A 26,424-nucleotide genomic window follows, 5' to 3' on the forward strand; every position below is an offset into this window, starting at 1 on the left:
GCTCAAATTACACATGTTGAAATTACTCATCAATTTACCAATTACAACACTCAACAACCCACTTACCACCTCCATCTGAATGGTTAAAGCTGGACTAAATAGTGGAAAAAACCACATCCGTTTGTGACATTACAACAAACACTGTTTGCAGTGGTGGTGGGGCGGCTATTGGCGCTGTTCCCCCCTATTGCGGATTCCATCTTAAAAGGAATAGAAATTTGTTAAATGAAAAGACAGATGCTGCTCAAATTTTATTCACATTTATTGTTGCTTTTAGTGTGCTCACAGAAAATTAGAACACTAAGCAGGAGTTTAATAGCGTTTTTTTAAGCAAAGTTACATTCCATCTCTAAGTCAAATTGGTCAAAGCTTCTCCAGTATTTACAAAACAAAAAGAGACGAGATGCTACACAAACGTCGCATCTGATAGAGATTCCTTAATTTGTCAAAGACCACTGAAAAAAAGCATTGTCTGCTGTAATCAAAACATACCACAGTATATAAACAGTAACCATTCCACTTATCACAGCTTGGTTGAGTTCAAAATTGCTGAAAAGGTCATCCAGGATGAATTTGTTTTTGTTATCTTACAAAAATGAGCGGGTGGAGAAAGAGCTGCAAACTTCATGTGCTTCTTGAGATCAAGATTTCATTTGTACAATAATCATAGTTAAAAACACCCCGCCTATACATACTTACACTTTATTAAGGTCATAAAACCAGCAATAAACAATAAAGCCTATACAACTTGTATTTCTACTGAATCACTGACTGGTACAGCTAATGAGATTAGTGAAAAGCTCCTATGATTTTTTTTAATGACTTCCTAAACCTAGCTCTGGGAATTGTATTTTTTGTCGTCTCATAGTAAAAATGACTTAGTGTTATAAACCGCATGGTACTCTTGTGGTACATAGGTGTTTGTTTCATTCTCGTTTTTAAGACCCCTCTTTACATTATAGTCTGTGGCACAATTCCCAGGCACAAAGGTGCCACCTCCAAATCTCCCCCCACCCACCCCAAAACCCCCTTCATTTACATCTCAACTCATTTACATACCCCCTCTCCTCCATACCATGGGCATGTCCATACATTTTGACAAGGTACATTTTGTATAAAAATGCAACAAAAAAACATGTAATACAGATGCAAAAAAATATATGGCAGAGTGTGGATGTATTTTTTTTCTGTAATATTACGTTTCTAAGCAACCCACCTCTGCCTGTTGGAATGGTAGTAACAATGGACCAAGATGGGTTTTGTGGAGGGGGAAGGGAAAACAAAAAAAGAAAAGCTTTAAAATACCCCTGGTTGTAGACAAGTTCTCCAAAGCCAGGAACTGGCACCACTCCAACATACAAACAGGGAAATGTTTTTTTGATTATCTTTTTTCAGCTTTTTGTTTTTTTATTTCTTCCGTTTTGCTATTCGCGTTTCCAGCTTTACTCAGCAGTGGCCTCTGCGGCAGCGGGGGCCTCTGGACTGGATGCGACCTCTGTTGCAGGTACAGCCTCCTCCGTTTTGGGTGCCTCCGCAGCAGGCTCAGCTGGCTTCTCCTCTGCTTTTGGCTCCTCGGCGGCTGGGGCTGCCTTGGCCTCCTCAGCGGGTGCTGCTGCTGCTGCTGTTTCCTCAGGCTTGGCCTCTGTTGGGCTTGCTGCTTCCTTAGCTTCCTCCCCTGCACCGGCAGGCTTGGCCTCTCCCTCTGCAGTCTTGGCTTCCCCCTCGGCAGCGGCCTCTGGGGCCTCATCCTTGGCCTCATCGGTGGACGCAGCGGCCTCCTCACCCTCTGCCCCATCGCCTGTCTCCTTTTTGGTCTTTTTGAAGGAGAAACCGCTAAGCTTGAAGGACTTTTTGAAGGAGAAGCGCTTCTTCTTCTTTTTGGGGGTCTCGTTGCTGGTTGAAGGCGTGGCACCCTCTTCTGGTTTAGCTGCCCCACCCTCAGCTGCTGGAGACACAGCCTCTGCATTCTCTGCCTTATCCCCTTCTACTGCCGCTGCTGCTGAGGGTGCAGCCTCTGCAGCTGCAGCCTCCTCTTTTGGAGCCTCCTCAGCCGTGGCACTACCATTGGCATGCACCTCTTCTTTGCCTGCCTCTGCAGCCGCAGGAGAGGCATCCCCGTTCACTTTCACATGGCCATTTTCCTAAAGACAGAGGCCATTAACATCACATAAAAAGCAAGCGTGGAATATAACGTGTGATATGGACTATTGTCACTCAGTGACACAAGGGGCAGTAGACACCACAAAAATAAATCGGGACAAACGCATACAGCCCTCTGTCTAATTAAAAAAAAAAAAAAACATGTTTAGTATCAATGGGCCTTTACGCACGGGCTTCGGCAGGCTAATTGCTTTGCGAGTTACATGTTCAATACAGAATTCGTTTTAGAAATGCAGAATTGAAACAATTTTCCTGTAATCACGTGCGAGAATGAGCCGCCTCCGGCAATGAGAGAAGGGAGACACGGTTTCGGATGGTTCGCTAGGGGGCGATGCGTGTCTGCCAGTCGCTCCAACACCGAAGCGCCAAAGCAAAGCATCTGCTCATTAAACAGCAGATGCTCATTAATACACCAGATCACGCAGAGCATCCTTCAGATACATACCCCCAAAACTAAACAGCACCCTCAAACCATCATCCTTATCACTTTAATAAATACCATCCATTCCAACACTTATAATACCAACTACAGAAGGGGCGCATTATCAAATGTGGTTCCCCTGCTCCCGTGTGGTAGTAACCATCCCTGCTCTCTATTCGAGCATCTGTAACAAAAGGCGTGTTGGTTAGCTAGACCGTGGCAAGCCATTGTTGGCGTCGTTCATCTCCCCCATTCACCCACCGATTGCCTCAAGTTATTAGATTTGTGCTCAGTTTCAGTTAAGATTTTTGATTCAAACATGATTTATCCATTTAACTACACATGGCTACATAAGGGCCAACAATGTGATACCAATTTCCGCTGTCTCACAATTCGAAATTTCAAACAAAGAATTCACCCATTTAACCGAAATCCCCACACATCAAATGAATCAATGGAAACGACGGAATACTTTACCGAATTTGTCTACAAATAATTATCCAAATCAGTTTGGGCTTTTGTAATAATTGTACAATTTTAGAAATTGCATTTCAAATCAATGATCAACTGTTTGATGAAATAGTGTAGAATCAATGTATTCCAATCGTGGTTGTTTGCTCCATCAACCTGGCGAACGTCTCCATAAGTGCCCACAACACAATAACGCACGCAGAGAATCTTTGCGCAAACCAACCGTATATTTATATTTCCTTTAACTCGGATACAAATATATTTTTTAAATCAATTACCTGTCCATTGGTCTTGGTTGGTGAAGCGGCAGCCTCTCCTGGCTTTTCAACCGCGGTTTCGCCTTTTGCAGCTGTCTTGGAGAATTGCGCTCCCATGCTTTCGCTCCAACAAAGAAACTCAACCGATCCAAAAAAACGAACAAAGACCACTACTAGACTCTTTCTTAAATGCAAGCACCTTGCGAAGGCTCCTCTTTGAAACGTTTACTGGACAAGTAATCAAAGTCCAGTCTTAGTGAACAAAATGGGAAAATTGCAGAAAATACCTGCCAAGTCAAGAGAAGTAATAAAAAATCCCAGATTTGTGGCTATGTCGCTGTAGACAGGGTGGAAAATGGAGAAATTTCCCGTGTTGCTAATAAGATGCGGAGTCCAACGCCCAAGTGCACAGGGCCACATTCAGTTGCCAAACGTTCTCGAACGTTGCAGATAGAAATGCCATGAATAGAGCTGGTGGTTCCTCATTCTACATGTTGGAGAGGCATGTGTGTTCTATATTGTCTATTTCTATCTGAACGTTTCAAAACGTTGCGTTCTACTGAACGTGGCCCAGATGAATGGGCATCCCGAATGATGACGGCATCCGCGCTCAGATCCAGCGAATCAGAGCCCTCACACAGAAAGTGGGCAAGGCTATAAAAACGAGTGAACAATGGTTTTTTTGCAGATTGTAACAAATCTGAAAAATATATATTGTCGTGGCGACAAATTTTTCTTTTAAAACTACCAAACAAAAATTACTCGACTTGAGAATCATTTTGGAATTGATGGTGTGCGCAGAGGTTTGAAAGGCATTCTAATCACTCCTAACAAAGTGATACCTAATTATTGATTCATTATGATAGATGTTTGAGGGTGTTTGTAACAATTTCATCTCAATTATGTACGCTAATTTGATTATGAGGAATCGGCATTTGCTTTAGGCAGAAATTGTTTTTGGCTCATTGAGCTCCAGCCGCCTCCACTTTCAGAACGTGCTCTGAATACGACCACATTCACAAGACACAGACAGTGCACATTTAGTAGGTAGTCTATTTAGTGGTGGCTATTTTTCATATTAAATAAATACTGCTTTTGTGAAACAATCATGTATTGATAAAATACATTTAAAAGGGGGACACCTAAACCCACCTTTCAGCCCTATGCCATCTTGTAATAAATTAATCTCAGTCACATATAATAGCATCACATACAGTATGTATACAAAAGTTTGTGGACACCCCTTCAAATTAGTGGATGCGGCTACTTCAGCCACACCCATTGCTGACAGGTGTATAAAATCGAGCACACAGCCATTCGATCTCCGTAGACAAACATTGGCTGTAGAATGGCCTTACTGAAGAGCGTCTTAACTTGCAATGTGGCACCGCCATAGGATGCCACCTTTCCAACAAGTCAGTTTGTCAAATTTCTTCGCTGCTAGAGCTGCCTCGGTCAACTGTAAGTGCTGTTATTGTGAAGTGGAAACGTCTAGGAGCAACAACGGTTCAGCCTCGAAGTAGTAGTAGGCTACACAAGCTCACAGAACGGGACCGCCGAATGCTGAACCATGTAGCGCGCAAATTTTGTCGGTCCTCGGTTGCAACACTCACTACTGAGTTCCAAACTGCCTCTGGACTCAACTTCAGCACAATAACTGTTTGTAAGGAGCTTCATGAAATGGGTTTCCATGGCCTAGCAGCTGCCCACAAGCCTAAGATCACCATGCGCAATGCCAAGCATCGGCTGAAGTGGTGTAAAGCTCGCTGCCATTGAACTCTGGAGCAGTGGAAAAGCATTCTCTGGAGTGATGAATCACGCTTCACCATCTGGCAGTCTGATGGACGAATCTGGGTTTGACGGATGCCAGAAGAACACTACCTGCCCGAATGCATAGTTCCAACTGTAAAGTTTGGTGGAGGAGGAATAATGGTCTGGGGCAGTTTTTCATGGATCGGGCTAGGCCCCTTAGTTCCAGTGAAGGGAAATCTTAACGCTACAGCATACAATGACATTCTAGACGATTCTGTGCTTCCAACTTTGTGGCAACAGTTTGGCGAAGGCCCTTTCCTGTTTCAGCATGACAATGCCCCCGTGCACAAAGCGAGGTCCATACAGAGCCCTGACCTCAACCCCATCAAACACCTTTGGGATGAATTGGAACGCCGACTGCGAGCCAGGCCTAATCGCCCAACATTAGTGCCGACCTCACTAATGCTCTTGTTGCTGAATGCAAGCAAGTCCCTGCAGCAATGTTTCAAAATCTAGTGGAAAGCCTTCCCAGAAGAGTGGAGGCTGTTATAGCAACAAAGGGGGGACCAACTCCATATTAATGCCCATGATTTTGGAATGAGATGTTTGATCAGCAAATGTCCACATACTTTTGGTCATGTAGTGTATGTTACCTTTTATATATATATTTTGAATCTAAGACGATTCTTTTGAATGAAGACACTTTTCGAATGAAATGTATTTATTTATTGTACATTACGTCATTATAGTGACTCCCGAGTGGCGGAGCGGTCTAAGGCACTGCATCTCAGTGCTAGCTGTGCCACTAGAGATCCTGGTTGAAGTCCAGGCTCTGTTGCAGCTGGCCATAACCAGGAGACCCATGGGGCGGCGCACAATTGGCCCAGCTTCGTCCGGGTTTGGGGAGGGTTTGGCCGGAAGGGATGTTCTTGTCCCATTGCGCACTAGCGACTCCTATGGTGGGCCGGGTGCAGTGCACGCTGACACGGTTGCCTGGTGTACAGTGTTTCCTCCGACACATTGGTGCGGCTGGCTTCCGGGTTAAGTTGGCATTGTGTCAAGAAGCAGCTGGGCTGGGCTGGGTTATGTTTCGGAGGACGCATGGCTCTCGACCTTTGCCTCTCCCGAGTCCATACGGAGTTGCAGCGATGGGACAAATATATATTTTTAAATAAATAAAAAGGAGTGTAGTGGAGTAAAAGTTGTCAAAATATATATAGTAAAGTAAAGTACAGATACCCCAAAAAACTAGTACTTTAAAGTATTTTTACCACTGGTGTTACCTATATTTTAGCTGACAATTCTGGCTTTTCTGAATGTAATTTCACAATTTAATTAGCATATATAATTAAAGACAAAGGGTTAATGCTATTATTAAGAAATTGTTTTGATTAGTAATAAATTACTTTAAACCGGTGTGTGTAAAGTTCTATTGTGCGACATTTTGATATTTCTACCATGTGTTTTGTGTTGTAACATCAGAAATAATTGAGGTTAAGTCACCAAAATTGGATTATCATATTCTTAAAATGCTTACTAATGAAGGCAGCAACAGTTGTGTAAATACAAATAAACATATTCTATGAAAATGGGTTAACTGATGCCAGAACACCAACATGCCATGCAATAACACCAGTGATGCAATGTAACACCAGTGACACAATGTGAAAGCAATGACATAACATATGATTATTTCATACAAATTTGATCAACTTAGTAATATCTTTTATTTCTTCTGGCCAAGACATGTTTTACTTTGTACGACAATGTTCTGTTAGGATAGACATTTTAGTCAATAGGCCTCATATTTTGGTCTTAATCTTATGGACTAAAATGTATTTCCCAACACAACGTTGTCGTACAAACATAAAACATGTCTATTATAATCAATAGAAACACAACATTGAATGTAAACTAGGACTAAAGTCAAATATGTTCATGTAATAGGCCTATTTCCGGTACTAACTCTTCCCGTACAAATTATTTTCACTTTTACTTGAGATGTTTGTCTTTAGAAATGTTTGTCCATGTTTGTCTTTGCCATGTTATTGTGTCACGTCCATCTGTTATCATCTCCGAGCCAGTCTCCATTGCTTTCTAGCCGCTGACGGCTACTTCTATGGTAGCCAGTTCACACCTGCCACTTTCACACATTCAGGTGCTCCTCCAAGTACTTCCAGATACGGTGGTCAATCTGATCTTTTGTTCACTGGCAGCGGCTTTGGCATCAGACACACAATCTGGTAATCCCCATACCAGTTGATATCATCTCTTGGGCTTGGCCAGAATAACTTGTTGACTCCATTCCTGTGCATGCACTTAACTTTGACGTTTTGTTCTTCGGCCTCCAGTATAACGCCAGGGTATGGTTGTTCGTCATAGTTCACAATGCACCACTGTCCAGTGTGGTGAGCCTCGATGACATCTGGACGAAGTGGAGCTGAGGCATCCGGGTCAATGACATCTGTTAGATGTGGAGGTGAGAGACCGTGGCCATTAGCAGGCACTGTCGGGAGAGTGATTTCTTGGAGTCCATAACATGGGCAATCCCACACTCCTTGCCCTGCTTGGCAGAGACATTTTAGGATGCCAGGCAAGATACTAAGACCGTGGCGCATTCACATGGTTCCTTGTATGCTTACTTTATGCCATCTCTTCCTCACTGACATAACACAACTGTATTTGAGTGTCAGAGTCTCTTACCTCCTAATAGAAAGACATTGCAGTTATGTCTTTCCCGTGGTGGACCAAGAGGTCAGCTGTGAACCACCCACTCCAACCCGGGGCACCCTTTCTGTGACTGGCCTCAAATAAATTCCACGTACTTCCCTGGATGCCGTTCTCGACAGGTTCAGTGCCAACCATATAGAAGTTGCCCTTCTGTTTATATTGGGTGGCAGGGCCATCATTGAAGAAGCGAAGGTGTTGCACGGTAGGGTACCGCTGTTTTAGCATGTCCAGAATCGGGTCCAGGTGAGCCCATATGGCTGTCGGGTGAGAAGGTGCAGAAAGAGATGGGTGGGGGCTCCTCTGCCACATAGAGGATACCAGTGTGGAGCGTCACCTGCTTGTGTGAACCCCCGAAGTGAACGGACTGGATCTCTGAAGCATACATGCATGTGAAGTTTTCACAAAAAACTATATGGGTCAGGCAGTCATTGGTCAGGTTCTCTCTCAAGGTCCGGTAGCTGTGGTACCTGCCATCGAATGTTGAACAGACGTCTCCTACATTTTCTTTTTTTTTTTTCTTCTTTTTTTTTACCCACCTTTTCTCCCCAATTTTCGTGGTATCCAATCGCTAGTAATTACTATCTTGTCTCATCGCTACAACCCCCGTACGGGCTCGGGAGAGACGAAGGTCGAAAGCCATGCGTCCTCCGAAGCACAACCCAACCAAGCCGCACTGCTTCTTAACACAGCGCACCTCCAACCCGGAAGCCAGCCGCACCAATGTGTCGGAGGAAACACCGTGCACCTGGCCCCCTTGGTTAGCGCGCACTGTGCCCGGCCCGCCACAGNCCTCCAACCCGGAAGCCAGCCGCACCAATGTGTCGGAGGAAACACCGTGCACCTGGCCCCCTTGGTTAGCGCGCACTGTGCCCGGCCCGCCACAGGAGTCGCTGGAGTGCGATGAGACAAGGATATCCCTACCGGCCAAACCCTCCCTAACCCAGACGACGCTAGGCCAATTGTGTGTCGTCCCACGGACCTCCCGGTCGCGGCCGGCTGCAACAGAGCCTGGGCGAGAACCCAGAGACTCTGGTGGCGCAGCTAGCGCTGCGATGCAGTGCCCTAGACCACTGCGCCACCCGGGAAGCCCCGTCTCCTACATTTTCAAGCGCCTTTCCTGGAACTGGGTAACAAGCTCTTCCTCGGTTATGGCCAAGTTTGACCACGTTTGAGGATTTTAAACCGCAATTTTTCATGAGTCTTGCACGGGCAAGTTTCTTGGCCTCTCCTGCGGTGTCACCACCCAAAAGGGTCTCTCCCTTCAGAAGAAGGCGTATGATGAAATCTGTTGCCCATGCTCAGCAACGTATTTCCTGTGGAGGTTACGCCGGGAATCACAAAGGAACCTCCTGTTTCTTCACCTTCCTTAGTGTGATAGTGTCTTTCTTGGCAGGGGTTTGCCTGCTAGGTAAAACTGTCTCACGGCTGTCTTCTTGTTTATTTCCACCAAGTTTGCTTGTTGACCTCTTTTGTTGCTTCCAGGCTTTGTATAAAAAAAAATATGCTCTGCTCACACAACTTTTGGATTTTTTTATTTATTTATTAGCTTTCCTCTCAGTATATTTGCAAACCCTTGTTTGGCTGTGTCTGATTTGGCTGCTTTGCTTTGCTCTTAGATCCCCCAAGGCCCATAGTGGAAGTTTAGAGTTTTTTTAATTGTTGAAGAGGCATGGTGGCCAAGTAGTGTGCTTCTCCTCTCCGTTCTTGGACTTTCAGGGTCTTGATTTGTACCCTGCAAACGCTGACAACGTTTCTTGCAACTTATGCTGTTTTCTTCAGGCTTCATGTACTGCTGTCCTGTGCAATCTTCGCGCTTCGGTTTGTCTGTAAAACATAAAGATGTAATCTTTGAAAGATGATACAAACATGAAATCCTACTTTATTTCTGTCATGCCTATCCACAAAACTATATAGCTTCGGTAAAACATAAATAATTCTGCCATGTGGCAAACATTTTTGAAGCCTACTTAAAGGTATAGTTCACCCAAATTACAAAATGGTTTAATGGACAAGGTAGGACAACAATCCATGCTTTGGTTTTGTTTACCTGGCCACTGTTTAAAAGGCTTACTTTTTTACATCAATGCAAGTTCATGCACTTCTCATTCAAACAATCTATACGTAACTCATTGAGTTATTGTGCCACAAATGCTAAACAGTTAGCATTTTAAACAGTGGCCAGATAAACAAAACCAAAGCATTTGCTGCTGTCATACCTTGTCCATAAATTGCTTACATGGTAAAGAAACATCGGTGAACTATCCCTTTAAGGAACTCTGTAAATAAGTACTAATGTCTTCCTACTTAGTACAGACACATTGTGTTAAATTCTGACCTTGAAGTACTGGGTTGACTGTCTGGAGAAAATGGGGGGGGTCAACACTGTATTTCCTGCTCTCAACATCTGTGTTTTTTCTGTCTGACCCGCCATTTCTTTCGCTCCTGTCTTTTTCCTCTTTCTGTGAGATCATTCACTCTTTCTTTTTTTCTAAATCCTTTAAATAAGTCTGGTGGTTTGTTTTCAAGGTAGGCTGCTCTACAGTCTGGGTCATCTGGGTCAGCATCCCTTCGCTGTCTATAGAGTCTTTTGCTTTTCAGCAGCACTTGTCACGCCCTGACCTTAGAGAGCCGTTTTATTTCTCTATTTGGTAACATTTACATTTAAGTCATTTAGCAGACGCTCTTATCCAGAGCGACTTACAAATTGGAAAGTTCATACATATTCATCCTGGTCCCCCCGTGGGGAATGAACCCACAACCCTGGCGTTGCAAGCGCCATGCTCTACCAACTGAGCCACACGGGACCAGGTTAGGTCAGGGTGTGATTTGGGGTGGGCATTCTATGTTGTCTATTTCTTTGTTTTTGGCCGAGTATGGTTCCCAATCAGAGGCATCTGTCTATCGTTGTCTTTGATTGGGGATCATACTTAGGCAGCCCTTTTTCCCACTTTCTGTTGTGGGATCTTGTTTTTATTAGTTGCTGTGTTAGCACTACAATTCTTTACGTGTCGTTTTAGTTTCTTGTTTTTTTTCGCCTACCATGCTGCACCTTGGTCTCATTCCGACGACAGCCATAACAGCAATATATTTGCCATATCTATCAAAAGGAAAGTCATATTATGTTACAAATTACAATATTGAAACTGTAGAAAAACTTAAGTTGATATAAAAAGTTAGCAGTGCAATTGATTGTCACAGGTGTTACCAGCAGGAACAGTAACACCTGTGACGAATCTGCTGACAAAATGGCATATCTAAAATGGTTGCCACAGAAGCTTAAACCACACTTCTTAAATTGTAAATAAATCACTTAATAATGTAATTGGATAAATTATTTCAATCATATTTCCTTTCCCCATACTATATAACACCAGTGACTGTTTTAAAGCTTTGCATTAAATTACCAAATGAATCATCAAATTGCTAACATATCAAGAGAATGCAGACGCATCATGTGCTCTTCAACACAGACCCGCCTTCAATGAACCTTTGACCCAGGAAAAAGTTGGCATGGATGTAGCATTTCTTTAGCATATATATATATATTTTTTAAGGGTAACACCAGTGACATGAAATTGAGGGACAGCTATTCCCTGTAAATTATTTATAATATTTAGTTGATATTCTAGTTATTTAAGTAATTCCCTAAACAGCTATAATACTTTCCTTTGTATTATGACGTTTAAAAATATATATTTTGACTCATATGTCACTACACTATGACTCCTAGCTCGAGGGACAAGCCATTTTCATGGTGCTGACCGTGTTCTATGGTAATATGAAAATATAATTTCAAATATAACTGCCTTACATATGTTTATTAACAATAAAACACTTCAATTAAAACAATAACATATATTTTGTGTGTTTTTCCTTGGTGGTTACAGCGGGGGACAGGAAAGCCACCATTTCCGTGGAATCACCCAGACGCATTTGGAACCCAAAGGGTCAACATTAAGCATTTTGTATTTTTGCTTTTCCAAGAAGCTTTAGCTGGGCTGAAATATACTTTTATGTTGAAGACCTGGTTTAATGTGAACTTGTGAAGTATATTGGGGATGTTTGTTTAGTGAACTTATAAGATAGATTAACATTTGAGTAATTTAGTAGACACTCTTCTCCCGAACATTTGTGAGTGCATACATTTTAATACTTTCCCCCCATGGGATTCGAAGCCATTAAGCCTTGATGCGTTTTGCCTAACTTTGCCAGGTTCGTGTAAAGTTCGTGTAAAGATTCAGAAATAGTGTTTTGGTATTTGGTATTTTATTAGGATCCCCGTTAGCTGTTGCAAAAGCAGCAGCTACTCTTCCTGGGGTCCACACAAAACATGAAACATGACATAATGCAGAACATCAATAGACAAGAACAGCTCAAGGACAGAACTACATAATTTTTTTAAAGGCACACGTAGCCTACATATCGATGCATACACACAAACTATCTATGTCAAATAGGGGAGAGGCGTTGTGCCGTGAGATGTTGCTTTATCTGTTTTGAAACCAGGTTTGCTGTTCATTTGAGCAATATGAGATGGAAGGAAGTTCCATTCAATAAGGGTTCTATATAATACTGTATGCTTTCTTGAATTTGCATCCCTAGTGTGGACGTCTTTTAGCATTGGTTTTTGCAACTTGCCATATTTCCATTCTGAAGATTTGTGGTTGGCTACATATGTTACAAAAGCACAGTAACATACAAAGTCCTATTCACAATTCCCTGTCTGGCCACTGTACAGTTAGTTCATGGTTCTGCAAAATGGTTTGTGTCATAGCTGTGGTGTTACATTCACCAAATTGGAAGATACCTCTTTGAACTGAGCTGAACTTCACTAAAAGCCTTCAAATGGTCAATTCCTCTACTACTTCACCAGTACAGTTATTTAGCCTATTCGTATAGGGATGTATTATTTAAGCTCATACAACAATGTATGATCCTTAAAATCGGATTATGCTGACACCAACAGTAATATTGTGGGTCAAGAGCATGAGGTTTCCGACCTATATCACTATGGCACTTTGTTTATATTCACAAATGATAGGTGATGACTTCCTCCGCTCAGGTGACAGGTCAGGGGCAAACAGTCATTCAGGGTCAGTGATAAAACGGACAGCCATTCTCTCCCTGCACATTCCATTTTGGACAGCTCCCCTCAGAGAAAGAGCAGTGTTGTGTTGGTGAGATGACAGATTGCAGTAAACACTGTGGCAGCCAATCAGGAGATACAGCCACTTAGAGTAGTTACTCAGCAACACTCTTGAGCACTGAGTCTCACCCTTTTCACTCTCTCAGCTACATTATGGTTTAACAAGCCCCAGCCATTTTGCAGCAGTGGAGAGGGGAGGAGGAGGGATGAGGGTTCTGTGGAGAGGAGGAAGTGGTCTCCCAAAGTTGCTCACAGCACAGGTTTGTTGATATCTAGTGACTGGCTCTAGGGGGAAGTGAGTGTTCAATCAGGTACAATGTTTGCAATGCAAATACAGCACCAAGTACAGCCAACTGTACTCTTTCACTGGCCTGATAAAGAAAAGAGATAGGACATAAGGACATACTGGTGGGTTTCCTGGAACATGTTTGGTATCACTGAACTTTTCTTTTATCATGCACTATGCAAAAATACCAACGCTACTGTAGACGTTTAAATGACCCCACTTTACATACAATTAGGTTTTACAAAATAACCAGGATTGTGAACTTTAATAGGCTTTTTGAATGGTATTCAATGGGCAAATATGTAGCTCAATGGTCTTCAGCGCAAAACTTCATAATAGCCAATCTGGCAGAAGTAAATTCATCCACAAACACTAATATAATTTCATATCTATCTTAAATGACCGTGTTATCACGAATTTGATGAAATAATCGTCAAGCCCATTCAAAAGAGGAGGGGACATGATACCGAAGTAAAGCGGAAGAGGTGGTTGCTTTCACAGGGTATTAAGAACAGGTTGTATCAGAGCATTGGTGTTGAGGATCAATCAGTACATTGTTTTGCACTAGGGAATCTCTTCCCCATTGAGTTTTGTTAATAGAATTACAAGTAAGGTGATGGTTGCATCACTCGTCAGTGATCTGACATGACTGCAATCAAAGGAAACTCAGTCTGTGGAAGCTTAGGTGCCTTGGCTTGATACTATGTTGATAGGCTATCTGAGAGGTGGGGAGGGGGTGGAGAGAGAGAGAGAGATACTTGAATTATTTGTTCCTCTCTGCCTAGACAAACTACAGCCTTTTTACTCTGCTTGTGTAGCATATGTCTTTCACATAAATGACCATGGATTAAAATGCTTTTAAAGCAAAATAGTACACCGTTGCCTAATCGTGAGACAGTGTATGCCTTTGAAAATAACTACACGAGGGCAAAGAATCAGAGCCATTCATCTTGCCATGGCAAAACAGACCTAATTTGAAAACACTTTGAATTGTGATTTCATCTGAGATCTTTGAAATACACTAGTTACACGTGAGGCAATCCATGTTAAAGCACGAATGGACATGCTTCCTATTTGCATAAAGTCAAATTTCAGTAACTGATGGTAAGCTCCAGAGAAGGATTGTAGTTCTAACACAACACTCCAATTAGGTTATACAAACACCCTGCAGAAACCTTTCAACTGACTTATGCAAAAAGCATATGTTGCAGAGGCAGTACAAACTAATGCTGTCACAATACCAGAATTTTGACTTTGGTACCGATACCAGGTTTAGTATCACCATACTCGATACCGAGATGATAATATAGAATACTACAGTACTTACTATAGAATTCTGTAGTGAACTGTAGTATACTGCAGAATACTATACTACACACTGTAGTATCCCTCGATCATGTTTAGTATTTACTAGTAAATACTACAACATACCACAGACTGAAAAAACACTAAAGTAAATATTACAGTAATGTCTGCAAAAACACTACAGTCCTCAAAAACACTACAGTAATTACTATAGTAAATACTACAATAGAACAGAGGGTGGTAGGGGTGAATGGGGTGGTGGTGTGTGTGTGGGGGGGAGGGGCACACATCTACATTATAAAAAGTGGGAAACACTGTAGTATATACTGTAGTATAGTCTTCATTTCTCAGAACAATAATAGACTGATGAGTTTCAGAAGAAAGATCTTTGTTTCTGGCCATTTTGAGCCTGTAATCGAATCCACAAATGCTGATGCTCCAGATACTCAACTAGTCTAAAGAAGGCCGGTTTTATTGCTACTTTAATCAGCACAACAGTTTTCAGCTGTGCTAACGTAATTGCAAAAGGGTTTTCTGATGATCAATTAGCCTTTTAAAAAGATCAACTTCGATTAGCTAACACAACATGCCATTGGAACACAGGATTGATGGTTGCTGATAATGGGCCTCTGTACGCCTATGTAGATATTCCATAAAAAATCTGCCGTTTCCAGCTACAATAGTCATTTACAACATTAACAATGTCGACACTGTATTTCTGATCAATTTGATGTTATTTTAATGGACAAAAAATGTGCTTTTCTTTCATAAACAAGGACATTTCTAAGTGACCCCAAGCTTTTGAACGGTAGTGTATAACACCAAACTCGTCATTAAGCTCGAAACCCTGGGTCTCGACCCCGCCCTGTGCAACTGGGTCCTAGACTTTCTGACGGGCCACCCCCAGGTGGTGAGGGTAGGAAACAACATCTCCACCCTGCTGATCCTCAACACTGGGGCCCCACAAAGGTGTGTTCTCAGCCCTCTCCTGTTCACCCATGACTGCGTGGCCATGCATGCCTCCAACTCAATAATCAAGTTTGCAGACGACACTACAGTGGTAGGCTTGATTACCAACAACAATGAGACAGCCTACAGAGAGAAGGTGAGGGGCCACGGAGTGTGGTCTCAGGAAAAGAACCTCACACTCAACGTCAACAAAACAAAGGAGATTATCGTGGACTTCAGGAAACAGCAGAAACAGCAACCCCTATCCACATCGACTGGGACAATAGTGGAGAAAGTGGAAAGTTTTAAGTTCCTCGGCATACACATCACGGACAAACTGAAATGGTCCACCCACACAGACAGCAGTAGCGCCTCTTCAACCTCAGGAGGCTGAAAAAATGTGGCTGTCACCGAAAACACTCTCAAACTTTTACAGATGCACAATCGAGAGCATCCTGTCATGCTGTATCACCACCTGGTATGGCAACTGCTCCGCCCACAACCGTAAGACTCTCCAGAGGGTAGTGAGGTCTGCACAACGCATCACCGGGGGCAAACTACCTGCCCTCCAGGACACCTACAGCACCCGATGTCACAGGAAGGCCAAAAAGATCATCAATGACAACAACCACCCGAGCCACTGCCTGTTCACCCCGCTATCATCCAGAAGGCGAGGTCAGTACAGGTGCATCAAAGCTGGGACCGAGAGACTGAAAAACAGCTTCTATCTCAAGGCCGTCAGACTGTTAGACAGCCATCACTAACATTGAGTGGCTGCTGCCAACATACTGACTCAAATCCCTAGCCACTTTAATAATTAATATTTGGATGTAATAAATGTATCACTAGACACTTTAAACAATGCCACTTTAATAATGTTTACATACCCTTGATTACTCATCTCATATGTATATAGTGTACTCTATACCATCTACTGCATCTTGCCTATGCTGCACGGCCATCGATCATCCATATATTTGTATGTACATATTCTTATTCATCCCTTTACACTTGTGTGTATAAGGTAGTTGTTGTGAAATTGTTAGATTACTTGTTAGATATTACTGCACTGTCGGAACTAGAAGCACAAGCATTTCGCTACACTCGCATTAACTTCTGCTAACCATGTGTATGTGACCAATAACATTTGGTTTGATTTGTATATATAAAAGTGTGTGCTGTCTCTTTAAGACCCAGTCATTCACGAGACACATTATCTCACACATTCAGTTTGGTGAGGAAGAGACATGAGATGATTAACCTAGTGAATACGACTTGATACACATTTGATAGAAGAAACGAAAGTTATAAAAATGATTGTACTGTACCGTTTTCCATGTTGTAGTATCGAAAAAGTACAGAAGTTTCGGTATAATGTGGAACAAAAGTACGGTATGCCTCAGGTTCTTCTGTAATGACCATAATAACAACATGGAATTTTTGGGGGGGTCTTTTGGAATGCACAAACATTTTAACTTTGTCAATATGATATGATACCGTCACAAGCTAAAGACAGCTTGACCTTGTTGAATAGGGTTGTACTTGAACACTGGGCTGCTTTAGGGCAGTTTCGCTCAGTTTCATGTCCACAAGACCATTTCACATGTCCACAAGACCATTTCACATGTCCACAAGACCATTTCACATGTCCACAAGGCCATTTCACATGTCCACAAGACCATTTCACATGCGTCCAACAAAGACCATTCACATTTCCACAAGGCCATTTCACATGTCCACAAGGCCATTTCACATGTCCACAAGGCATTTCACATGTCCACAAGGCCATTTCACATGTCCACAAGCCATTTCACATGTCCACAGGCCATTTCACAGTCCAACAGGCCATTTCACATGTCCACAAGGCCATTTCACATGTCCACAAGGCCATTTCACATGTCCACAAGGCCATTTCACATGTCCACAAGGCCTTTGTAATGCATCTGGATATTTACCATTTTCATGTTGCTAATAAAACTGGTCACACAGATGAGATAGTAGACTGGGGAATATTGTTTAAATGAACTGTGTACACTATTGTGCTAATTAGAATCTTTTGTGCTCAGTTTCAGAGGTAATTCGGGAATGCTTGTCAACCCTGATGTGCTTATACTGAACTGCCTTAAAAATCCTGACAACCAGAAAGCTATTACAATCCCTTATCTTCAACAACAAAGCCTCTGAGCAAGTGCATGGGAAAGAAATACCTGGTTTGTCACAGCAATTTGACAGATAAGGCAGTGGGGTGCAGCAGTAAAAGTGTTGTCAGTCACACAACGCTTTGGATGAATAGAGTATTACTCGTGATAGTGGTGATGGTGAGACTTTTAGCGGGGGTTGCCTCACATCTCAGCTATGGTCTGATTCCCTTGTGCCTCTGTATTTGTGATTGCTCAGCAGTCTCTTTGGCAGTGTGTACGTTTTATGTGCTTACTGAATGTATGCAGTGCATTTGGACCATACCATACATGCTTCTTACTTGTGCTGTTGGTAGTTACCGTAGCCTATTTGTCTCTTATTGTCATGAATGTGATGTATAAAAAAAGACCCCATGAAATGTCATGTTTGCCAACACGAGTTGATGCTAAAAATAAACTACTGTTTAGTGACAACTTAAGGAGATACAAGATAAGAGTAGCTATAGAACCATCCCAGAGGGCAAAACTGGTTTACAACTAGAGCCTCAGGATCACAGATCTTAACTGGTTTAGTATTGTGTTTCCTCTATGTTTAGTTTGAAACAACTTGGCCATTCCCAATTTTTTACCAGTTGCACTTTCTTACCAAAAAAACCTGACCGACTTAACTAGAAAGTCGATAATGGATTTTTTTTCCCACAATAGCTTCAGTTTCTTAGACACAACCTTTCCCTATTCACTATCTACAGCCGCCGCCTGCTAGCTTGACGTTTGCTATCATCTTTTTCACTGGGATTGTATAGAGAATGAATGATAGCATTAAAAGACTTTGAGTCTGAGACGATAAAGGACCAGAGCCTATCTTAACATTAACATTGACGTTAAGAATCTGTAATGTCCTGCCTTCTGTCGTCAACAGCAACGAAGTATGACCAGAATCACTGAAATGCTCAGGATACAGACCCACACTCTCTCTCTTTTCCTTTTAACTTCCCAGTGTTGACGTTTTTGTATTGCTTTACAGGAAAACATCCAATGGCCTAGCTCGGAGCATTTCTTCAGCATTAAGGAATGACAGAATTCATTTGTTCAGGGTCAATGATGTGTAGGCCTAATTGCATTGAGGGTGCTGATGGCAGTAGGAAGGAGGGAGGTGAAGGCACTGAGCGATGGAGGGAGAGCTGTGAAGAACTGCACACAAAACACCAGGGAGGAGCCTGGTGACCTGGCTGAATAGGACATGGACAGGAGGTGAAAGGAACCTCTTTAAAACTCAATCTGCCCAACTGTAATTGTTAGTCCACACAGCTTTTCCACCACCATTACGGGAATCCTATTAGTTGTGCCCATTGTGTCTTGTGGGTAGCCTCCACTCAACCTCAATGGCAAAACTGAGATTTGTCCATGTAGTTATATCAACAAAAGATACGGGAACCTGACACTCCAGCCCGCACAAAAGATGTGGAAACATAATATTCAAATTCATATGTTTTGTGGAGGAGGAACAGCTTCCGCTTGGATAAGTCATTTCATCTTCCCTGATTCCTGCTCCTGTTCCTTTTTTTCTTCCTCTGGTCCACTACCCTGCCCCCCTGGGTCCATTTGGGGAGTATCACCTTCTGTTTTGGGGTGTGCCTCTGTGCTTACCCAGATGGTGATTTGAGTCTCCGCATATCTAACACCATGGTGTGATAGTGTAAAGAACAGCACGCTGCTAGCATAGCAAGTACCACTTCCTTCTGATTCGTCTCGCACCGTGGCTTGAACACGCGACCTCTGCCTTGCTAGCGCACATGACCGCCCCTCCTGAAGCATCTTACCAGTCGGCGCCACACAAAAAGCTATACTAGCCTAGTTTATCTATCCCAGCAACTCCACTCTCTACATGGAAGGCTTTGATTTGTCCACCGGGTCACATTCTAAAACATGAGCAGTGAGAGATGTGACTTTTTTAAAGCCCTGGTTTCTTGTCTTTTCATTTGTGCAGTGAAGCAGTGGGACTGGGTGTGCAAAAGGTTTTTTACCCTCGCTCCCTCTCCACTCGCTTGTCCCCCAGGATCCAGGCACATGCAGGGTCCTGTTAACTATCCCCTCAGCCTCTTCACATCTCTGAGTGGGAGCACCACAACACCGGAAAGAAACACCATTCAATTACTGTTATGGAAATGCATCTATTACACAAGTGCATTGCATTTGTGTTTTACTGCAAAGCGTTTTTGGAATTGTGTTAATATTTTATTGTCTCCACAGTGCCACATTGTATGAAATTCACCGGGAAAGAAAAAGCCTCAGTGTTCCCAAGTGTGACTTAAATGCATAACGTAAAACTTCAATTGAACGTAGTCCCAAATCACCTGCCCCTTTTCATAGTTGGCCATCGGCACACATTTCAGGAAATAAACGTCAGTTTCAAATAAACGCCAGATGAATTGTTTTACGAGTGAACTTCAGTGAGTACCGTAAAGATTGCACAAAATAAGATAAAGGAGAGAAACATAATTGTCATGGATGAGACATCAGTGTGGTTTGACATGGTCGACCCAACTACGGGGGATAGAAGGCTCAACGAGTGAGAATGGTCTTGAGAACAAAATTAGAGGTGTATGATAGGCAGCCTCGTCTTTGCAAGTGTGATCAGTAATGGATTTGTTATTTTAATGTGTATTTTTATTCATTGTTTAACTATGCAAGTCAGTTAAGAACAAATTCTTAGTTACAATGACGGCCTAGGAACAGTGAGATAACTGGCTTGTTTAGGGGCAGAACGACAGATTTTTACCTTGTCAGCTCGGGGATTCGATCTAGCAACCTTCCGGTTACTGGCCCAACACTCTTACTACTAGGCTACCTGCCGCCCCACAATAACATTTTAACACAATAAACAGTTTGGTAGTATTTTCAACATTTTATTGAGCAAAAGCTGTGTGTATTAAAGAAATAGACCCCTGGCTCAAATAGAAGCCTCTCTCTGATAAGCGACGGTTGTGTTCAGTGATTGAAGCATATAAACGGCCGGGCTATCAATGAAAGTTTTACTGTAATTTTATTTAGGTGTAGATTTTAATGTAAACATTTAAGTAAAGATCAATGATGTTACATACTGTATTCATACTGTTTTACCGACTAAATTACTGGCAGTTTATATTTATATATATATATAGAGAGAGAGTGCGACTCTCTTTATTTGTAAGAGCCTGCATTTGGAATTTCCTGAAATAAGAATAACAAAAATGGTCAAATTTCTCAAGATATTTACTTTATATACTGAGTATGTATGTATGTATGTATGTATGTATGTATGTATGTATGTATGTATGTATGTATGTATGTATGTATGTATGTATGTATGTATGTATGTATGTATGTATGTAGTATATAGTGTGTACAGTACTTGGGTGCAAGCTTGTGTGTTGGCATTATACAGCTGGAAGTAATTATTACACATTCCCAAACTGATGTCAAATGTGGCTCATTAGTGCAGGAGGAAAAAGTCTCTCCCACTTCAATGTAAAAGCATGAAAGCAATTCCATCCACACATCCTTGAAATAGACCTCTTCCCCTATTCACCTTGAATGCTAAGCATCTTTCATATGTAACTTCACAAGCCCCACGCAGCCAGTCAGCCGAAGAGACCAGGCTCAGTCAGATCCAATGTGTTTTTCTTGATCAGTGAAACCCACATGTCCCTCTCCTGTGACTGACTGCTCTGTGACTGACTTCAACGCCACCCGTTATGGAGCGATTTTTACAATTAATTAAAAGCAGGCCCTGGCGTTTGGAGTGGTGGGTGGGTGGGTGGGTGGTGGGGTTGGAGGGGCGGGGCAGAGTGTTGTTTGTGCTGCGTGTCGATAAGATTTTTTGTCTGCGCACATCGCTGCCTCAGCACAGGCTGCAGCCCGCAGGAATGCCATCGGCTGACAGATGCACCAGAACAGAACAGCATGTGTCTCCCAGAGTAACCGTTTAGTCCGCCAGCCGTGGTGGGTGCCAAGCTCACTGTTCCACTCTGACCACCGTCCCGTCCTTACCCCCTCTGAGCCCACAGGGAGAAAAGCCCCGGCATTGTGTGAACTTATGGTCCCGGTATGCTATTTAATGGTATGCTAGTTAATAATGCCGATGCCATCCCAACCAGTGTGATTTGTAGATCTAAATGAATGAACAACTGGTGGGCATAGAGTTATGTGCACTGAATGTTTACAATCATATGGTTATAGTCTGTCAGACTGACTGCTTTCCCAGGATGATCACTGCTCTTCCTAGCTATTCCTCTGATATGCACAGAATCAGGAAGTGGGGTTCACACCAATGGCCAGTAACCATGATCCAATAGAGCATGTGCTGCACATATTGGGAATCATGCTATCCACTGAGTGACAATACAGAGATCACACTAAATGATCACGATACACACACTGCAGCCTAGAAATTGTCTTTGTCCCAAATGGCACCCTATTTCCTATATACTTTTGACCAGGGCTGATAGGCACATGGTTGCTGACTGAGCAGAGCTCCTCCTTCCTGGGTGTGGTTCTCTCCTCTTCTCTCCTCAGTCTCTTCTCACTGCCCCCCTGAAACCAACTTTCCCACAGGGCTTGAGGAGTGTTTACATGCCGGTGCCCAATCTCCCTTTGATCGTCCCATTGGCCAGTTGCTCCCAATTAATGACAAACACATTTTTGGGAATCTTTGACCTCCGACCTCAGTAAACAGGCCTGCCGCTGAGTGTGATGCATGGGATGAGCGGTGGTTTAAAGCAGGAATTTAAAGGGGCACAGGAACAGAGACTTAGTGCCCGCTGTGCAGCTCCCTCCCGTTGGTCTTCCTCACTACAAGGCATTCCATTGTCAATCTAACCCTCATCAGAGCTAAACAACCATACCTTTAGGCCATTAGTGGCTGGCATGATGGATGGATGAACTGATGGGCACATTTTGCACTTGTAATAGTTGTTGACTTACAAGTGAATAGGTTATTGATGTAAATCCATTGATTGAAAAGCATACAACAAGAACAAAGTTGGGATTTTTTTGATCAAACGAGATTTAAATGCTGCCATATGGGTGAATTATGGAATGAACACAAGTCTCTCTTGGTTGATATATTTGGCATAGTCAATGTTGGCAATAGAGATTTGTGTTTTGCAGGAATGAGTTGTTCGAGACAGATTTATGAATATGTTTGCAAGCAAGCAAAATTCGTTCTCCCTGGCCCTTTAAAAGTTATTTGAATCTGTTCCCATTAGAGAAATGATTGATCTACGACCTTAACTGGTATGAATGTGCCTTGAATGAAACATCACTCTGTGTTTGAGGAGCAGCTTCTATCTAGGCTCAGTGTGTTGGTGATGACACACTGTGAATGATGCTCTCCAGATTCCCTAGGCTCTGGTTGTCAGTGCTCAGAAAATGGTGACATAAACAGAACGCTTCCTTTTTTCAACAAAAAATCCCAGTGCACAATACTGATGAATTAACCATGTTCTCAGTGGTTTGCTGTGTCAAGCATTTTGGAGTATGAGTCAGTCGGTCGGTAATCCAAACAAGATTAGAATCCGTTTGCTTTGAAACCACTTGACTTCGTTTCTATACGGGTGGTTAATGCTCGGCCTAAGCACTTGAGTTCGTTCTCATTGGAGAGAACGGAATGCAAATCTAATGCCATAATGATGGTGATGTTATCAAGGAATTGGACGATAAAGGAGGAAAAGGCTTTGACAATATATCTTCCTCTTTTTCTGCTTGACCTGCACAGATGGATAGTTACACAAGAGGAGAAAGGGGTTCCTCTTCAACCCTTTAAACAGGAAGTGCCTGTGGTCACACTATTCATCTCAATAGGACAGTGTTCATTCCTGTATTCTGGGTGTTTTAAGTGTTAAATAAACCACAGAATGCACTCATTATTTATGGCCATTAATTATTCATTCTTAATTATGTATGGCACATGTTGCAAAACTCTGATAAGTTTCAAATGTCTGATTTTAGATGCACATCTATTACGGTATATCCTATATACTGTATCCTTTGGGAATCAATCAATTTAGCTGTTACAAAATGTGCAAAAAGTACACACCAATCCAGGTTAAGACTTTAATGTTTTCTCTTTTCCTCTGAACAAAAAGTAGTGTGACTCAATGATAAATGTTATCTAATTCCAGATCTCCATTAAATCTGGGGTTTTTGTGGTGTGATAAGACCTACTTCTCTCTCTGGTAAGCACAATGTGACATCTGCATCCCCTGCCACTTCCCTCAGCTGGTCCAGACTGCCTCTGTGGCTGCCTGGGTCTCTGCCGACTGGGGAAGTGTCAGTGACCCCTGTGTGTCCTGGTGCCTCTGGCCGGCCCAGCCTAGCCCAGCCCCGCCGGACCTCCAGGGGGAGGCCATGGTCCTGCCAGCGGATGGTGTGGGAGTGGTGTGTGGATGGGGGGGAAGCGAGGAGGGGAGACAGGATAAGAGATGGGGAATTGGTCAAATACATTCAGGGAGGGAGGCCAGCTAGACAGCAAGGGCAGTGGGAGTCAGAGCTCTCTCTCCATCAGGTCAATGTTCTCTCCTGTTTCCGCTGTTATAGATCGCCCTCCTCTCTCTCAGACCCAGCTGAGGAAGAGAGAGAGAGGGGGGAAGGAGTGGTGCTCTGGCAGCCAGTCAACTAGCACCACAGTAACCTTGGAGAGAGAGAGGGAGGCGATTGCCTGGATAGCAGCCCCGATGCACCTGTTGTTTTTGTCCGAGAGCAGTAATTATTTAGGTAATCGACCCACAAACCCCCAGTTTTGCCACCCATCCATGCTAACCTCCATCAATTACATTTCCATAGTAACCGCCTGGATACAGTGGGCCCACTATAATGGACCATTGTGCAACTGCACTTCCCGTGAAATGCTTTATCAGAAACCAAAAAGCATCTACCTTACTTGAGATTCAGCGGGAACATACTCCTTGATGTTTATTGTTTTCCATTCAGAGAAAAAGACCATTCTGATTGTATCCTGTTATGCAAAAGAAACTCATCTCTCATACATGAATAAAGATAATGACTCATTATTAATGTGGGTGTACAGTTGATCATGCTTAATTTAAATCAGCATGACAATGGTCATGCAATAGATGGAAACCTTTTGTTTGTTTTAAAGAGGTACGTAGGTAGTATGTACTCAAAATGAAAGGATGTACTGTAAAGCATTTCTGATTGGTTTCCTTAATTTAACTTACAGAGAGACAAACTGAAGAGACAGAAGACAGACAAAAAATGACTTGCCGAGATAGTTGTATGATTAAGACATGAATCTACTGTGAATCTACAGTCACTATCATAATGTGCTCCATAGCTCCATAGCTCGTTTGAGGAGTTAGTGAGGTAACTTTAGTCAACACTGAGTTCAACTCGGGATAAACGGTACCACCAAAGTCGCTCACCTTTTAGCCAGATCAATCTCTAGGGCAGATGAATGGCACAATCCTCTGGAGCCTTTGGTAGAAACAGATTAAATCTGGATTTGAGAAATGATATTAGAGCAAATGGATTGGTGTGTGATAATGCTGTAGGCCTACAGTTGACTGGCTAGCGTGTGCATTGCCTAATGTCAGTCTGGGCCGGGTGCATGATTCAGCTTCATCATGCAGATCAGATCAGGCCTATACCTTTCACCATGCTGCTAGCAAACAGATCATCCCAGATTACCACTGTAATTAGTTCATCTCAAGACAGGATCAGCCCTAAACCTGTAGAAAGAGATAAAGAGTTTGGACCGTTTGCTGTACCATTGGATTCCATTAGTAGAGGTTGCAGAGGGGAGGCCGGCTCATAATAATGGCTGGAATGGAGCGAATGGAATGGCATCAAACACATGGAAACAATGCGTTTGATGTATTGGATATCATTCCACTTATTCCGCTAGAGCCATTACCACGAGCCCGTCCTCCATAAGTAAGGTGCCACCAACCTCCTGTGGATTACATTATAGAATGTCTTGTAGGCAGTGAAGCGTTCAAAGTAGAAATCTGAAGAGGCAGCTTATGGAAGCTAGTTCAGGAAGGTAAACAGTGCTCAAATCAACTCTTATTTGTCACGTGCGCCGAATACAACCTTACCGTGAAATGCTACCTTAGAAGCCCTTAACCAACCATGCAGTTCAAGAAATAGTTAATAAATAAACTAAAAGTAAAACATTTGATAAAAAGTAAGACAATAAAAGAAGAATAACGAGGCTATATATAGGGGGTCAATGTGCGGGGGGTAAAGGTTACTCGAAGGTAATTTGTACATGTAGGTAGGGGTAAAGTGACTATGCATAGATAATAAACAGCGATTAGCAGCAGTGTAAAAACTAAAGGTTGGGGGGGTGGGGTCTTAGGGGTAGAAGCTGTTAAGGAGCCTTTTGGACCTAGACTTGGCGCTCCGGTACCGCTTGCCGTGCAGTAGCAGAGGGAATAGTCTATGAGTTGGATGACTGGAGTCTTTCACAATTCTTTGGGCCTTCCTCTGTCACGCCTATTATAGAGGTCCTGGATAGCAGGAAGCTTGGCCCCAGTGATGTACTGGGCCGTACGCACTACCCTCTGTAGCGCCTTATGGTCAGATGCCAAGCAGTTGCCATACCAGGCGGTGATGCAACCGGTCGGTGATGCTTTGTAGACTATCAAGCCAGCGAGTCGTGTCCAGTGAATCTACTGCTGTTATCGCAGATAGATGAACGCAGAGCAGCCTAGCTGACAATAGCCAGCTTAATTTTCATCAGAGAGACTGGGTTAAGAGCTTGGAGAGCTTATTTTCTACTCATTTAACATATGTTTGGCTGGTCAAGC

General features: G+C 42.9%; 1 protein-coding gene across 1 annotated transcript; it reads right to left on the reverse strand.

Annotated features, from left to right (window-relative positions):
• Positions 1-1,058: 1,058 nt before the first annotated feature.
• LOC111972770 (myristoylated alanine-rich C-kinase substrate) lies at positions 1,059-3,715 on the reverse strand. The gene is made up of 2 exons (XM_023999842.2): positions 3,331-3,715; positions 1,059-2,141 (listed from the first exon to the last, which is right to left on the reverse strand). The coding sequence occupies exons 1-2, from the start codon at positions 3,424-3,426 to the stop codon at positions 1,443-1,445; spliced, it is 795 nt and encodes a 264-aa protein (XP_023855610.1). The 5' UTR covers positions 3,427-3,715; the 3' UTR covers positions 1,059-1,442.
• Positions 3,716-26,424: the final 22,709 nt, after the last annotated feature.

This window comes from Salvelinus sp. IW2-2015, linkage group LG14 (assembly GCF_002910315.2).
Source record: "Salvelinus sp. IW2-2015 linkage group LG14, ASM291031v2, whole genome shotgun sequence".
Taxonomy (NCBI): Eukaryota; Metazoa; Chordata; class Actinopteri; order Salmoniformes; family Salmonidae; genus Salvelinus; species Salvelinus sp. IW2-2015.

What these genes read in the sequence shown, in the direction of transcription:
- LOC111972770 (XM_023999842.2), bottom strand. Translation starts at nt 3,426, where the DNA reads ATGGGAGCGCAATTCTCCAAGACAGCTGCAAAAGGCGAAACCGCGGTT. An exon ending in CAACCAAGACCAATGGACAG is followed by an intron (nt 2,142 to 3,330) that starts GTAATTGATTTA and finishes CTCTGTCTTTAG; the next exon opens with GAAAATGGCCATGTGAAAGT.